Source organism: Puntigrus tetrazona, chromosome 4 (assembly GCF_018831695.1).
Source record: "Puntigrus tetrazona isolate hp1 chromosome 4, ASM1883169v1, whole genome shotgun sequence".
Classification (NCBI taxonomy): domain Eukaryota; kingdom Metazoa; phylum Chordata; class Actinopteri; order Cypriniformes; family Cyprinidae; genus Puntigrus; species Puntigrus tetrazona.
The window spans coordinates 235,628-252,942 of NC_056702.1; the positions used below are offsets into that span (position 1 = coordinate 235,628).

Consider the following 17,315-nt stretch of genomic DNA (forward strand, 5'->3'; position numbering starts at 1 on the left):
CGGTACCGGTGTCGGATCACTAGAGGATATTTCTCAGCATCCTTCAAACGCACAGCATAAAAAGGTCAGTCATGTTGAGCGGGAAAGGTCACAGTCCTCCATAAAAGAGTTTAACGTCCGCCACACAACACAAATTAAAATAATTATGACATTTAATATTTTTCTTGTTCATTTTAAATGTAATAAATATTATATATATAATTATATATATTATATATATATATATATATTGTATATATATTTGTATATATTTGTATATTTATTTAAAAATATTTGTATAAAAAATAAAAAATAATATCTATATCATCTCACATTCAGATAATTATTTAATCAAAATATAACTTATTCCAAAAGTTTGTTTCATTAAATTTTTTATAAAATATAAATTACATAATTTTACTTTATTTCCCAAAAATAAGTAAAATAACAATTAGTTAAGTTAAAATAAATTGGAATAAAAAGAACCAAATATCTATAATTACCCACAATCAGATATGATATTTAATGATATTTCATTAAAATATAACTTGCTTCAAACCCATTAAAATAAAGTAAGGTAAAATAAATCCAAATTAAATTATATAATATCTATAATATCTCACATTCAGATAATTATTTCAAGAAAATGTAATAAGTTGCTCCAAATGTTGGCTACATAAAAATGTAAATAAAATAAAATAAAATGTTATTGTTTTATATTACTTCACAAAAATAAAAAACAGCCAAATATAAAAATAAATTAGAATATAAATAGCCAAATATCTATAACTCACCATCAGATAACTCTATTTATGTAAATACAACCAAATTATATTGCCTGTGTATATTACTTTTCAAAAAAAGAACAAAATAATGTCTTTTGTTTACTATGCAATATGTTTACTGTTTCCGTATGCATGAATACCTGCAGGTGGTAATGAATGTCACATTCAATGCGGCCTCATCGGTCAGCCTGATGGATGATGATACTGCAGGAGACACACGGAGAACATCAACATTATTAATGCAGACACACACAGATTCAGTGACGTAAACGTGCTCATCAGCTGTGCCGGGAATGCAATATTAGTGTACTGCTTACTGAGCAGTATAGACAGCGTGCTGTCTACTCAAATGACACTCAAGTGAAACGAGAACTGGCAAAACTGATGGTTAATCAACACAATCACATGACTGGAGTGAAGCCCTGCGTGCTTGCAGCCGTGGATAAAACATCTGCACTCCAAACGCTTTTAAAAATGCATCATACGAGAGCACAGGGAGCGTTATACGGACAGACTCTGGGTCCTGAAGAAGAGCAGATATTAACTGAGTGATTCACCAGCCCTCCTGCATTAAGACACAACCAGCGTCTTCCAGCTTCAGCAGAACATCCCTAGAGATCAACACGCTTCTCTCTGCCCGGCCTCGTCTACAGACCACAACACAGCAAACTGCACACTTCTGACCGATGAGAACACCTAGCAACCATGTAAACCCCCTAGTAACCACCAAAATACCCTAGCAACCACCCAAAAACTTTAAGAACCGCCTAAACACCCTAGAAACCACCCATGCACCCTAGCAGCCATCCAAACACCCTACCAATAACCTAGCAACCATGTAAACACCCTAGTATCCTAGTAACAACTATGCACCATAGCAACCACCTAAACACCCTAGAAACCACCTATGCACCCTAGCCACTACCTGGGTACCCTAGCAGCCTCTCAAACACCCCAACAAACAGCTATGCACCCTAGCAAACACCCTAGTAACCACCTATGCACCCTAGCAGCAACCTAAACACACTTTAGCAACAACCTACGCACCACAGCAGCCACCTACACACTGTAGAGACAACCAAAATACCACAAACCATCTAAAACACACATGCAACCAGAAAGAACAAAACTCAAAAACTGTCCCCTCAACAATCAAAAGCATGCTAGTAACCAGTTAAACACTAAATTAACAACCCTAACACCCTAGCGATTACCTAAAATGCTGTAGCAACCACATAAAACAGCCTAGCAAAAACTTAAATCTCTTCCAACCTCTTAAATACCTAAGAACAACATAGCACATCCCTGCAAAGCACTGTAGGAACCAACTAAACACCCTGGAAATCACCTACACACACCCTAGCGACACCCTAAACACTCCAGCATCAACCTTAACCACCCAAGAACAACACAGAATACCTTAGCAACTACCTAAACATTCTAGCAATAACTTAAAACACCCTATCAACTACCTAAACACCCTAGTAACAACCTAATTCTACCACACAAAACACCAATCGCAAAACCCCTAACAACCACTCAGAATCCTCAAACAACTCCACAGAACATCCTAGCAACCACTGAACAACAATCTAAAAAAACAAAGAACAACAAAGATCATACTAGCAACCACCGTAACGCCATAGCAACAATGTAAAACATACAAGAACAACCAAAACACACATTGCAATCACCTAAAGATCCAAGCACAATATAGAATACTCTGCCATCCACCTAAACACCCAAAAACAACAAAGCACACCCTAGCAACCACCTATTACAACATAGAACACCCTAGCAACAATTTAAAACAACCAAGAACAACAAAGTGCACACTACCAACCACCTAAACACCCAAGACAATACAGAAAGTCAATATGTAACATCCCACCAATCATCTAAACACCCTAGCAATAATCTAAAACACCCAGAAACAATGCTGAAACTTCTTAGCAACCACCTGAACCCCCTAGCAACGACCCAAAACACCCAACTACAGAGCACACCCTAGCAACAATCTAAAACATGAAATCCCTCAAAACAACATTGAGCAGCAACTTGAACCCCCTAGCAACAACCTAGAACGTTCTATCTTAGCATCTGCATAGCAACCACCCACACAATACACCAGCTTCATGGCAGGCAGTTTTGCACGGATAAAAAAACACACACGTTAGTTCAAGAAGCGGTCCAGCAGTCGGTGGTTTGAGAAGGTTTTCCTGGCTCTGAATCAGAAACAGGAAGCGAGTGTGTGCCAACAGTCTGTGAAGCGTCCCACACTGTCTGAGTGAAAGCCTCTCCTCAGCAGGACAGTCTCACCTGTGGAGAAAACTCACACGCAGGAGCGATAATTACCTCTCGGGCTGTCTTCATCTCGCCCCAGCTGCACAATAACACTCATTTATCACTCAGCAGATGCAAAATAAACTACTCACACACAAACACTGCTGTGATTAGGTCAAAAACACAGAAATACTCAGCACATATCAAACCAGCTATAAGAAGAGACAAAGCAATAACGAAGAAGCCCAATAGAAACCATAGGATTTAACATCCCATCAACAGCATCCATCACATACCAGTATACACACTACTGTAGTTTCCATTAAAACCAATACAATTTTTGGGCAGGGCTCTATCGATTTTTAATTTGTTTTCAGCTCAAAAGTAAACACGCACATAATGTAGTTATATTTAAACTTTTTCTTTGCTTTGCATAAAGCTCTTGAAGGCTCTTGAAGACGGTCCAGCTGATCTCGCTCAGCAGCTGGGGGCTGAACGTCATTTAAACACAGCTAACATGTGGCACAAGTGCCTCGGGCTCAACGGATACCTCGCTCCATTAGCACTGAGGAGGAAGTGGATGATAAATGGACGTTTCTGTAACGTAATTATTGTCTTTTAACACTATAGACTGCGCTCAGTGGCTTTAGGCTCCTTCATTATCCAACAAAAGGGCACTTTATTGCTCAGAAGTTGCTCACGAGACATTTAAAAAGCATCACTGCTGTAATGCAAAAAATAAATAAATAAATAAAATTAAATATATATATATATATATATATATATATATATATATACACACACACACACACACACACACACACCTTAATTACATTTGTTCACAAAATACTATAACACAGTTTTTTCATTTTATATTAAAGATTCTAAAATAATAAAAATAATAATAATAAATAACTAAAAACATATCAGTTTATTTTAGGACCATTAGCACTATTATTGCTATTATCATTATTTTGTATAGTTTCATTTTCATGTCAATTATGCATATTTAACTTAAGAAATAAACAATAAATTAAATACAAATAGTAAATAAATTAAATATGCTTTTAATACATACCATAATAAAATACAATTTTGTACTACTTTGAAAAATGTTAATACAACATAAAAATATTTTATGTTTCTATATATATATGAAATATCTCATATCTCATAATGTCTAAAATACATATTTATTTCACATTAAATGTTTCCAAATTAGTTTTAAAAAAGCTATGACTTCTTTTGTTTCAAATGAGTCCAAAAATGCATACATTTAATTTCTTTATGAGATCCACCCACGTTTACAAGAAAAAAAAACTACAAGTTGACCGAACAGCGCTGATAATTATTTAGACAATCTGAGCACAACTTGAGAAAATAATATTTCTAGAGCCATTTTGCTCAGGAGAAACATCTCTGCTTATTCTGAGAGGGGTCTAGGAGAAACATGTCAGATATTTACTCTGGGTTCAGCATTTTTTCAGAAGATTCTCAGGTTCTGTGACCCTTGAATAAATCAGAAACCCACCGTGGAGGTTTTGAGCGAGAGGGAGGCGCTGAAGGAGAACCTGTTCAACGAAGAACAGCTTCTTCTGGAGCTACGACGCTTCTATAGAGCGCGCACACACACACACACACACACACACACACACACACACAGAGACCTCCTCCTCGCTGTCTGACAGTGCTCCATCAAACACAGACTCTTTGTTTCCATAGAAACCGCAGTCTGTGGAAAAGTACAAGAAAAAGATGGAGTGAAAAAGAAGAGCAAAGACAGGAAACAATAGTTGATGGACTCAGAGGGAGAAAACACCGACTTGACTGAGAGCCTCATACATCTAAAACACACCAAGAGAGCTGAGGACTGGATATTTCTAAAATACTGAGAGATGAGATACGATATTAAAACTCGGCAAACCTACCTGATGAAGGAAAAGAAAACCTGAGGCCTAAATACAGCAAAAATGTGTCTAACAACACACAAAAGAGCAAACGAACCAATCCCAAACGAATGAACTTAATTAAGACACACCAAAAAAACTTCAAAAATTAAAGACATGACGTGAGAACAACATAAACCCCCTCAAAATTAATTTTATCATTTGACCTCACTAAAAGTTAATATATTTTTAAATAAAATTGGTATAAAAAAAAAATCAACATGAATAAAAAGACTAAAAATGACGTTTAAATAATACTGTTTAAAATATCTTTGCATAATGCACACTGTTTCACATCCCATTTTAACCCTCCTAAGCTTTTCACAAATTTTTTTTTTAAGTACTGTTTTTTCTATATAGAGACTAAAATAATGAATTTTTAATAAATAAATCTACCAATAAATGTCTAAAATGAAAATTTGTCAAAAAAGGTTACATCAAAAAAAAAAAAAAAAAAAAAAAAAAAAAAAACGTTTTTTTGGAAATAAATTTGCAGACTCCTATATTTTACGTAAAACTATTTATTTAGAATTTTTGAGATTTTAAAATTTCACTGCTATTTCTATAAACAAGCAAGATAGATATCACTTGCTGAATTAAACACACACATACTACAGTTTTTTAAATGTTTGTCGTGGTATAATGCTTCCTATATCATATATATTTACTGTATTTTACAGTATACTATATGCTGCACAGTATGTAGTACAGTATTATCTATTCCAAATGTTCAATGTACTTATAAAGCACTGCAACTTCAGTAAAGTAACTTCAGTTGACTAAAGAGTAATTACAGCATTTAAAAAATACACAGACCTAATTGCAGCATTGATATTACACACCAGTAACATCCATATAACCTTAAAATAGCCCAATCACATATTAAAAGCACAGGAGAATAGACAGTTCTGGGGCAAAAGCTTTTCAAAACGAACCATTTTGCGCCCTGTTTTCCTCTAAAGGGTGCATACTTGTGAAAAAAGGTACAGCCGCATTAACAGCTTTCGTACCTTTTTCTTGAGAGCATGTTAAAAACGTTTGTGTACTCGCACACAGCCTCACGATATTTAGTTTCTCTGCGAGTGTGTGAGAGGTGGAGCAGCAGAAGTGAGTTTATGGCCGGAGCTGATGGGGCGTCTCATCTGTGATTGAACGGCGCCTGAGCTTGTGCTGAGAAGAGCCACAAATCTCCTCTGAGCTCAGCGTGTCTGACAGCAGGTGCTAAAAGAGTAAACTCCACTGCCAGTTCTTCACAAACACACACACACACACGCTCCCAGAATGCTGTGATATCGAGCACACACACACATGCATCGTCTTCCTGTTTGGCTCGAGCGGTGTGTGTGTAAATGATCTAATTGTCCTTAGGAGCACGAAACGACACAGTGTTTGTGTGTGTTTGCAGCTGGACGTGTTGAAGGATTTTAAGGGCTCTTGGCTGAGGCACATCACGCCCTCTAATCTCCCAGCGTGCACCCCTCTAATCCACTTCCTGTGCTTTGATCCCTGATTGGCAGCGTGTGCTGCTGCGTCTGAGAGTTTCACAGCGAGAGTGTTTCTGATAGGGAACTAAACAGAACTGTCCTGTGCCTGCTGCCTACAAAGGGAACTAACAGGCCCTCTTGGTGTTTTTTATGAATCTCTAACTCGTGAAAGTGAGATTTACCTAAGGAGGGGATGCACAGTTATAACATTATACTAATTAGTCTACACAGAACCCCATGTGTAGACTACAAACCACTTCAGTGGTTTACTTAATAGATATAGTCTATTAAGAGAGTAAGATTCTATTAATAGAGTATCTGGTACTGTATACATAATACATATTAATGTTTAATATTATTTTTTGAATATACACACATTTTAGTCATATTTTTACACACAAAAATAATAAATAAAATTTTAAAAAATTTTAAATAATTATATATATATATATATATATATATATATATATATATATATATATATATATATATATATATATATATATATATATATATATATATATATAAATACATATAAACACCATATATATTTTCCACATCTAAATAAATGCAAACTACCAAAATATAATTATACCCAGTGCTATCTTGGTGTTTTTCAGGTTGGGATGCTGTCTAGGTAGACCAGTCACTGCGGATTGAAACGGAGCCAGAGTCTCTAAACATTCCGTTGGAGTCACTTCCTCACAGTCTGACGCTCACACCTTCAAAACAAACACACTTCATCTGGAGCGTTATGACCCATACCCCTGTATCTGCTCCTCTCTGACTGCTTGTTTAAACACAGACCGACAGAGCAGTGTTATCCTTAGATGATCTGAGCTCATCTGATCCTCAACAAAAGGCACATGACTCCTGATGATGCCTCCACTTAAGGACACTCCACATATTTTAAATCTAGAAACAGATTAAAAAATAAGCCATTTTCTGCATTGTAACAGAGGCTGTTGAACACAGATGCATGTACAGCATCTATCCTCTAAGGGCTAAAAGGTACAAAGCCGGTGTTTTTTAACAGTGGTTATGAGTTGGAGACGATCAAAGAGGAAAGGGTGGGAGCGTCCCGCTGAGAAAACACACCCCTCATTCAGACTCCCGTTTATACAAGAACTCATCTCCCAAACAGTGACCTCCGCACATCAAACACACATCTAAAAAACAGCTACAGCCGTCGCAGAATGAACTTAGTAGAAACGCAGCTTTACATCACTCGCTCGGCAGTGGATGGGTGCCGTCAGAATGAGAGTCCAAACAGCTCCTGCCATTAACATAAAGCTGTGTGTTTGTGAGAAACAAGACCGGCGTCATTTAACTTCACACATTCACTTTCCACTAAAATATATAATCAATAATAGCACTTCCTTCAGTGAAAAAGTCAAAATCCACCCACATATCTGTTATTAACTGTTCAGGCTTGTGCATATTCCTCTCCTGATTCACAAAACAACATTACAGACAGAAGACCCATATTTAAGCGACAGTTGGAAGTTAAAAACATCTTAATGATAGCTTTTGTCTTCTCCAGGTGTTAACTGCTGGACCGGAGCGCTGTGGATTACTGTGATGTTTTTATCAGCAGTTTGGACTCTCATTCTGACGGCACCCATTCACTGCAGAGCATCTATTGCTGAGACAGCGATGCAATTCTCCGAATCTGATGAAGAAGCAAACTCATCCACATCTTGTCAGTGTGTCACTTAAATGTAATTAGGGGCAAAAAGAGCTCGGAGAAAAAAGTCTGCATGATATAAAGTTCAGTTTCGAGGGGAAAAAAAGCGTTGGAACTGACATCACCCAGTGTTTCGATTTTTGTACTAGACCATTATGCAAATTAATAATGGCAAATTTGCATATTTAAACCTTAGAAAACGTGTAATACAAAGACTTTTTGCAATTGTCAGTGTGTTAAATAACCTGGGCAAGTAAGATGACGTAGCGCGCGGTCTTAATCTTTTGACCACGGGCGTCTTGTTTGTCGTTATCAAAAGCCACTTTCCATGCAGAGGATTTTACTACATTAAAATGACATTCACTACGAGCGTGGGAACCCTGGACATGCAAAGCTTCCTTCTGGATATTGATATTCCTCTGTAACGCACACTAACGTACAGACACTCGCCCGGCAGGTTCCCAGGTCTGTTATTCAAATCATCCGGGCAGTTCTGGAGGGAAACCTCCACCGATTTAAATGTCAACAGGTAATTTGAATGGGTCTGTTTGGGAGTTTTTTAATTACCCAAAAATCTCACAGGCAGAGAGAAGCGGCAATTTTCTGAAATGTCAAGCACTCTTGCCTCACTTCAGAGCTGAAACGAGAGCTCCGTCCGGCCAATGATATGCTTAGTATGTTATTTATCTGAAAAACAGACTTTTGAGAAAATTGTTGTGCATGAAAAGACAGTTTTCTTCGTCTACAAAGACGTGTCCGGCGTGTTCCTCTCATCTTATCAGTGACCTTCAGCGCTTTGCTGTGAAATACGTCGGACTCGTGAAGCAAGCAACACCTGGGCTGTGTGGGTGTGTGAAAACACTGATCCTCAAAACACACACACACACACACACACACACAGGGAAGCACTTCGGCTGACAAAAACAAACACCTCAGAGTTTCAGAGAACCCTGAGCTCAAGTCAAGCACTTTTAACCTCAAAAATGATTTTATTTCTCAGCATTCTTGTCAAGATATGCATTTGACATGCAAGTATTAAATGGGAAAGCATCCAAATTAGGGGAGTTCGTGCATAAAACAAGAATCGATATCAAAAACGACATGCGACTTAATTCAAAGCAAAACACGAGTGCATTTATGACCCCAGCGTGAGCGCTTCTGAAGTGGCATTTATGAGAGCGCTTAATGCTGCACAGAGATGGCATTTACACAGCAATTACAGCTGTATGCCAACGGCTGAGGTGGGACTGAGCAGACACAATTTAGTCTGGCTTCCACGCTGCATTGAGTTTTTGAGCTGTGCAAACACCTCTAGATAAGATGGCAGTGTGTGCGGTGTTTACTCACTCACCGCTGCGAATCGGCCGCGGCGTCATGTGTCTTATTCTGGTCGCCAGCACTTGATATGAACAAGGTGACATTCTGTATCTAATCGGACTTCCTGACTCGAGGGCCGAGGGACAGCAGCAGCTGCGCTAATGAAGACTGTGACTGGCTGCAGGGTGAGCGGGAACAGGTGCAGGCCGGGGGAAAGAAAGACAGAAAGGGCCCTCTGTTTCCAGAAATCACTCACCCATAGAAACAGACACGAGCGCAGGACCCGTGGCAAAGTCAAGTGCTAGGAAATTTAAGGTTTGCCGTTCTAGCCTTTCAGCCAGAATACCATTAAGTCATTTTGTGCATCTTGAGACAAAGCAAAGGCACTGATATATCAAGATCAGCCAGAGCAAGACTCGCATTTTAGTCTAGAACTAGGCTTAAAGAAACACCACTTAAAAAAAAACAGGCTCATTCTGCCCTAGAGTTGAGTGTTACCGTGTTTGAAGCCATTAAGTGGATCTCCAGGTCTGGGGCTAGCGCTTTTAGCTGCAGCTTAGCATAGATCATTGAATCCGATTAGACCGTTAGCATCACGCTCCAAATGATGACCAAAGAGTTTTGACGTTTTTTCCTCTTTAAAACTTGACTATCCTGTAGTTACACTGTGTGCTTAGACCAACTGAAAGTGAAAGGTTGCGATAGTCTAGGCCGATATGGCTAGGAAGGAACCATCTCCTCATTGAAGCGTGGCAGGCTAACGGTCTAATCGGATTCAATGATCTATGCTAAGCTACAGCTAAAAGTGCTGAATGGATTCAAAAACAGCAAAAAGTGTAGTGTTTTTTTAAACCTTTTCTGTTAAACCCGGGAAATACATCTTCCAAAAAAATGTTGCCGTTTGCATAATGTGTGTACTGTGTATGATATAAAGGCACACACATGCAGCATATATTTCACAAAAAAATGTTCATTCGCATAAATTATATATATATTTAATATATACAACACTTTCGTGACCACTGAATTATTCCTAAAACAGAGCACAAACGAACAGTTTTATATCTTTTGATAACTGAATTTTGTGTATAAAAGGTTATTTATCATTAGAAAATGCTGTAATTCCACTAAACTGAACACAAAGTGCGTTTGTTAATTGTTTTTGGGGTAACTTACGAACTTTTGCGCGTAATGACGTCTACAGGAACTTCCGCTTTGTTTAGCTCAGTGAACTCGATTCGACCGAACTCCCGTCGTGTTAACTGTGATTTGAACATCGTCTCATATTTAACGTTTAAATCGGTCAAGCTATCGGGTCCAAAAACGGGACCGGCACCGGTTATTTGAACCGATTCACTGAGATGAACCGAGTCATTTCCGCGAACCTGTTCTGTCGTATGACTCAACTAAATTTTTTTTTATTATTATTATTGAACAGTACAAACGTTATAACATAGATACAATTATACATAAGAAACAAAGAAAACAGAGGTTTAGAGCCAGTTAACTTGTGTTTATGAATATGAAATTTAGCTAAGAGCTGACTTCATTTCCGGGAACCGATTCCTTCAAACTATTTGACTCAACGACCGGTTCGAATAATCGATTTATGGTTTTATTTTTGTACAAAACGAGTGCAAACTCATACATCTCACAAGATGAAAAAAAAACTGTTCACAAAAGCACAAGGCGAACATGGCAATCGTTTTGCTTTAACCCGGTGACGGCAATCATTTATGGCCCAGTGTCTCCTCAGACGCAATCAAATGCTTGTATAATAGCAAATATTGAGGCTATTAGAAATCTCACGTTAGCTTTTTTTTCAAACATTCATTAACTTCGTCATCCGACTGGCAGGTGACTTCTTACAGGAACAGGAAGAAAACACACCTGATTTGTCTTGGTCAGCTTTTTCATCAGCCTCGAAGTTAATAACAAATATCCTTTTACAGCAAATATCTAACCAGCTAGTTAATACGACAAACATTGTCATCAGCTGACATTCCCAGGGATCTGTGACCGTTTGGACCGAGAATAGAGACTGGAGCCAAATTATAGTTGTTCCAAATAGATATTTTTTGTGTTTTGCTATTAATAAAGTATTAATAAATAACCGTTCGGGCCCGATTAAAGAGGCCTGTGCACCATTTACTTAACATTTGTGTGAGCAAACACTGAGCTTCAGTAAGGACGCTGCCTTAAAAAGCCAGGCAGCAAGGAGCTCACGAGATAAAATCCTTCATATGTATAATATATATATATTAGAGCAGGAAGATGCATGTAAAACAGGTTCTCTGCCCCTCTGGCATTCAGCTCGCCTCTCGTTCCTGCACCTACAGCTCTGATAATTAGCTCTGGTTTAATACCACACCACCGCAGCAAGGAGTGAATGATTACACAGATTAACCAGTAATTAGAAAATTACAATGATTTCGTAGCAGAAACGCTGCCGAACCTCTGGCCAAAACTACCCTGTACAGGAACGAGCCAGGGATTTCTGCCGCAAAGGATGTGTAACGTTTCATATTTTGGTCACTGGTTATGCATAAAAATGAGTGCTGTGAAGTGATTAATCGTGATTAATCGCATACAAAATAAAAGTATTTGTTCGCGTAATAATGTGTGTGTGTGTTTTGCTTAAATTTATCATGTATATACATACACATATACATATATATATATTTTTTTTTAAAAAAAAAATATATATATATATATATATATATATATATATATATATATATATATATACTATAAACATATATATAAACTACAAAAATATATATACACATATATATATATATATATATATATATATATATATATATATATATATATATATACAGTATTTTGAAAATATATACATGCATGCACAATAAATATGCACAGCACACATACATTTGGATGCAATTAATTGTTTGATAGCATAAATATATTAATTATATAAAAATATTAAATAACTACATAAGAACATACTCAAGAAAATTAAATAATGCCGTTTATAATAGTGGCTTTGTTTTACAAAGAAGTAATTTTTCAAAATCATTACATTACATTTTTACGTTTTATATTTCAATTAACAAAATAATTAAAAAGCCAAATATGTGGCCTGAAATATTTTTTTTGTGATAAGCTTGAAATGTAATGGGATGAACGGATGCGGTTAGTAAACACATGAGATCAGCGGCTATAAGAGCGACGGTCCTGGCACGCAACTCGGATTACAGAGGTGTACGAGCGTAAAAATAGAGGAGCGGGGTGTGTACGCACCGGACACAGAGTGAGTCAGTCTGCCGTTTTTACACGCGCGCTCCCATAATGCCCCGCTGCAAGGCCTCTGGAAGAATGTCAGCCATGCGGAGAGAAGCAGTCGCGTGTAGCCTGCAGAAACACGCGCGTGCATCTGTCAGCATGACCGCATGTGCATCTGCCGATCACCTCCCAAATCGACACAGGAACTATTACATGACACCAAAGTACAGCGTGATGTAATGAAGCAGCGAACCGTCCTCGTCTATAAAGGTCATGTGGATCCAATAACACGCGCGCATCCTTCACGGTGGTCCTCGCTCTGATTTAGCGTCCGGGTTTTAATTAAGTTAGCCGGCCGCGTCGGAGCCGGAGACGAGCGCTCGATGCTTCGTCTTACTGACAGCCCTGACAGTGAAGTATCATTCTAGGAAACGGCCTCCGCTTATAGCTGGGGAAGACGGGCGAGCGACTCGAGGAGGAGGCCCGAGACACTGAAGAAACGCCGCGCACCTTTGATTTGCATCTCAAGTCAACCTGAGTCAAAGCAACAGCTCAACCTGAAATGAAAATGTGCCGAATGTAGCATCGCTCGGCCATGGATGCTCTGCAGTGAATGGGTGCCGTCGGCATGAGAGTCCAAACAGATGATTAAAACATCACGATAATCCACACCGCTCTAGGAATTAACATCTGGAGAAGACAAAAGACGCATGTTTGTAAGAAACAGATCCATCGAGATGTTTTTATCGTAAATATGAGTCTATCCATAATAACACTTCCTCCAGTGAAAAGGTTGTCTTGTCTGGATCAGCAGAGAAATCTGCACATTAATGCTTACAAGCAGAATTTGATTTGGGTTTTGATGCGAGAGACAACAGGAGATAGACTTTTTCACTGGAGGAAGCGTTATTATAGACTCATATTTTACCTGGAAGCAGCACATCGGTGGATTCGTTTCTTTCTCACTTCGCGGGATGTTAAAGGAACGCTACACTTTTTTTTTTTGGAAATAGGCTCATTCTCCAACTCCCCCAGAGGTGATTAGTTGAGTTTTACCGTTTTTTGATTCCATTCATCCGATCCCCGGGTCTGGCGATGGCACTTTTAGCGTAGCTTAGCATAGATCATTGAATCCGATTAGACCGTTAGCATCGCGTTCAAAAATGACCAGAGTTTGATATTTTCCCTGTTTAAAACTTGACTCTGAAAATGAAAAGCTGCATTTTCCTAGGCTGGTATGATTAGGAACTATACTCCCATTCCGGCGTAATAATCAAGGAAGTGTCCAGCCGAACCATGGCCGCAGCCGGCGCAGTGATGTCACGCAGGAACGGGAATACAGACCCTTATCATTTTTCAACGGTCACAATATAACCACAGAAGAGTCCAGTTCTAAATAGGAAACATATCAAAACTCTGTGGCAATGCTACTGGTCTAATCGGATTCAATGATCTATGCTAAGCTATGCTAAAAGCGCTAGCGCCAGACCCGGAGACCGGCTGAATGGATTCAAACTCTACTTATTACCTCTGGGGGAGGTGGAGAATGAGTGTTTCTTCACCTGACGGACTGGATTGGTGTAAATTATATTTTATCAGCTGTTAGGACCGTGATTCTGACGGCACCCATTCGCTGCAGAGGAAAGCGATCGAATAATCGCTTTCCTCTGCTCTACATCTTGCGTGGCCTGAGGGTGAGCATCCCAAACGTAAAGACTCTTTCTTTAAAATAACCCCAGAATCCCCGAAACACAGCACACTAAGCAAAGACAAAGATGCGATGTTCATTTTAAATGGAATGTATATTTCAAAGGTATGACAGTGGCATTGGCATCAGCGTCCCATCAACAAAACATCATTTTCACACAAGCATCCTGTCTCCATGCATTTGATGCAACACTATATTGATCAGATCGACACGCTCGGTCAGGACAGAGGCCACCATTAAACCCGCATTTATTTCCGTGTGGCGTCCGCACCGACTGAGGTCGACGATCGCAACCAATAACCCTCGACAAAACACAAGGTAGAAGCAGATGCAAACGTCTCGACATTCTTTGGTTTGAATAGCAACCGAGAGCCGTTGGTCCTGCGCGAATCTTCCTCGTTACACAGACAAACAAAAGAAAATCAAAAGCTCATTGTGCATCCGACGGACTTTAAGAAACACAACCCGACATTCAGATATGCAAATGGCCTGCTACAAAAAATATGTACAAATAAATACATGACGGGATGCATAATTCAGCGCTGTGCATCTCCGGTCAGAGAAAGATCAAGTCTGCAGCTTTTCAGTCTCTTTAAAACCCATGCAGACTGCGGTCTGGACCGGAACAGATTGGCCTTTCGGGTCTCCTGGAAGATATCGATCGCGTGTCTGGAGCCGCGCTGAAATGGAAAGTGATGGTGGCTTTTCTGTCCGGGCCAGACGAGCGATGACGCACTGAAGGCGTTTCGCAGAGAGACCGGGGCTAGCTGTCACACCTTGACTCCGGTGTTTCTTCTCTGTCCGTCAAACAATCGTGAACCATCCGTGTCTAGAAAATACAGTTCATTGAATGCATAAAGCGGGGCATGTTGTCACAGTGGGAACAGTCTTCTTTGTATGACACTGATCTGGGAGCGAGGATTGTAGAAGGGGAAAACAAGCGATAAAAATACACAAAAAACAATTCAAGGAAGAGACAATATGACAAGCAAATGGGTTAAAATTGCATTGTGACAACTTGCCCCAGCTGGACATTATCGTATAATTATCTTGCCCTGAAAAGAGCGTTAACTTCAATAGGAGTTCATTCAAAATATTTGGGACATTTTCCCAGGTATCTCAATGGCAAAAGTGTCCCTATTTATCTAATTGACCCTATATATTTGAGCTTTAGCTTAGAAATAAACGTGACCCTGGTCCACAAAACCCTTTTTAAATCAATTGAAAGATGCGTAAATACTGCTGAGATGCAATCGTTTGAAAATCTTGACTCTGAGGGAGCAAAGAAATCAAAACTACTTTAAAGCTGTCCAAATGAAGTCCTTAGCAATGCGCGTTACTATTAAAAGAAGTAGCTTTACGGAACATGTTCTTCGCCTAATATCCTGATGATTTATGGCATTTAAAAAAAAACTCAAAGAAACAAAGCGCCCTTGCGACTCGTGCCTGGTTTCGTGCACGCTCCGGGGTGGCTTCACAGTTCACCAAAACGCCAAAATAAATCTCACTTCGAGGGGAGGATTGACAAAACCGATGCTTATTTAAATCTGCTTTGTGCTATACGTTTGAAAGCGACACTCATAGCTCCGCGACGTTCACGCAAACGGGTTCTCCGTCGCTGTGACAACTTGCCCCGGGCCCGGCGTACAGCCTCCGAGAGGACACATCCCCGGTGCTAATTCAGCCGAAACGTCTTTCGATGCACGGAGAGCGTCCGTGCGCGCGAGGTGACACTAAAAAGCGACGTGGGTAACGCGCATCCAGCGCTTTTTACGCGCGGAAGCGTCCGTCGGTAACGGCGTCCTACTGCGCGTTTCGGAGCACCTTCTGCGCGGAGACCACGAGCAGCTGCTGCTGCTTCTGCCGGCTGGACTTGACGGCCAGGATCGCCTGGCGGTTCTTGTACTGGACCATCTGCAGCGTGATCTCCGCGTTCCAGCCCTCGTCCTGCGGGCATCGGAAGTCGATCTCGCGGCCCTCGGACATCACCACCGTGAAGTACACGTACTTGCCCTTGCGCTCCACGCAGTCCACCGTCTTCATGTTGGCGAAGTGCAGCTCCTTCGCCTTGCAGCCGGTGTCGTGGTGGTGGTGGTGGTGCTTGGGCGGGTGGAGCACCAGTCCTTCCTCGGTCAGCACGCAGCGCTTCTTCTTCCACAGCTGCAGCAGACCGTCGCTGCGCTTCTCCAGCGCGCCCTCCTTCAGCACCGCGCCGCCGCCGGTCTCCAGCATCGCCTCCGATCGCGCATCAAACGCTCGGGGTTTCGGAGCGAGGGTGGGTGGGTTGGTTGGAGCCTGAGGATCTGCGAGGAGCGCGATGATGGGCACGGAGCGCGCGCGGGGGTTTTCTCTCGCGCGCGGACCGCCCACTGCACGCGCTCAACTCGGCAACATCAGCGCGCGCACACACATACACACACGCGCGCGCGCACGCCGGGTTTTGTAGTTTACGGAGACTGGTTTTCATTCAAACGGTATTTTCAATCACCCCGCACTTAAACCTAAAAGAGTTTTGCATCGTTGATTTTTAGGCCTTTTTAATTACAGGGATACTGAAAATGTTCTCATAAATCATCTTGTTATAATACCTTTGCAATACAAATGTGTGTCCTCATAGTCCAGTCTCACAAAACCACAAGGCGCCTTTCTTACTGTGCATTATTTAAATAACCTGTGTATTACTTTTTAATTTTGCACCATTACTGTGTAAAATATAACGCTTTTAATATTTTACATCGTTTCAAACGACGAAAATAAAAATTAAAGATGTTGCGTTGAAATAATTGCGTTATGTACTAACATCCTAAAACCTAAAGAAACCATGAAAAAGCGAAAACAATGCTTTTTAGCAATCATTTTAACAAGACAATTCAATTC

At 40.1% G+C, this 17,315-nt stretch overlaps 1 protein-coding gene across 1 annotated transcript; it reads right to left on the reverse strand.

Moving 5' to 3' along the window:
- Positions 1 to 14,513: 14,513 nt before the first annotated feature.
- On the reverse strand, positions 14,514 to 16,794 carry phlda1 (pleckstrin homology-like domain, family A, member 1). Its single transcript, XM_043237830.1, has one exon. The coding sequence runs from the start codon at positions 16,668 to 16,670 to the stop codon at positions 16,242 to 16,244; it is 429 nt and encodes a 142-aa protein (XP_043093765.1). The 5' UTR covers positions 16,671 to 16,794; the 3' UTR covers positions 14,514 to 16,241.
- Between the last annotated feature and the right edge of the window lie 521 nt (positions 16,795 to 17,315).

Bases quoted from the DNA above. Each gene is read 5' to 3' on its own strand.
- phlda1 (XM_043237830.1), bottom strand. From the start codon at position 16,670: ATGCTGGAGACCGGCGGCGGCGCGGTGCTGAAGGAGGGCGCGCTGGAG.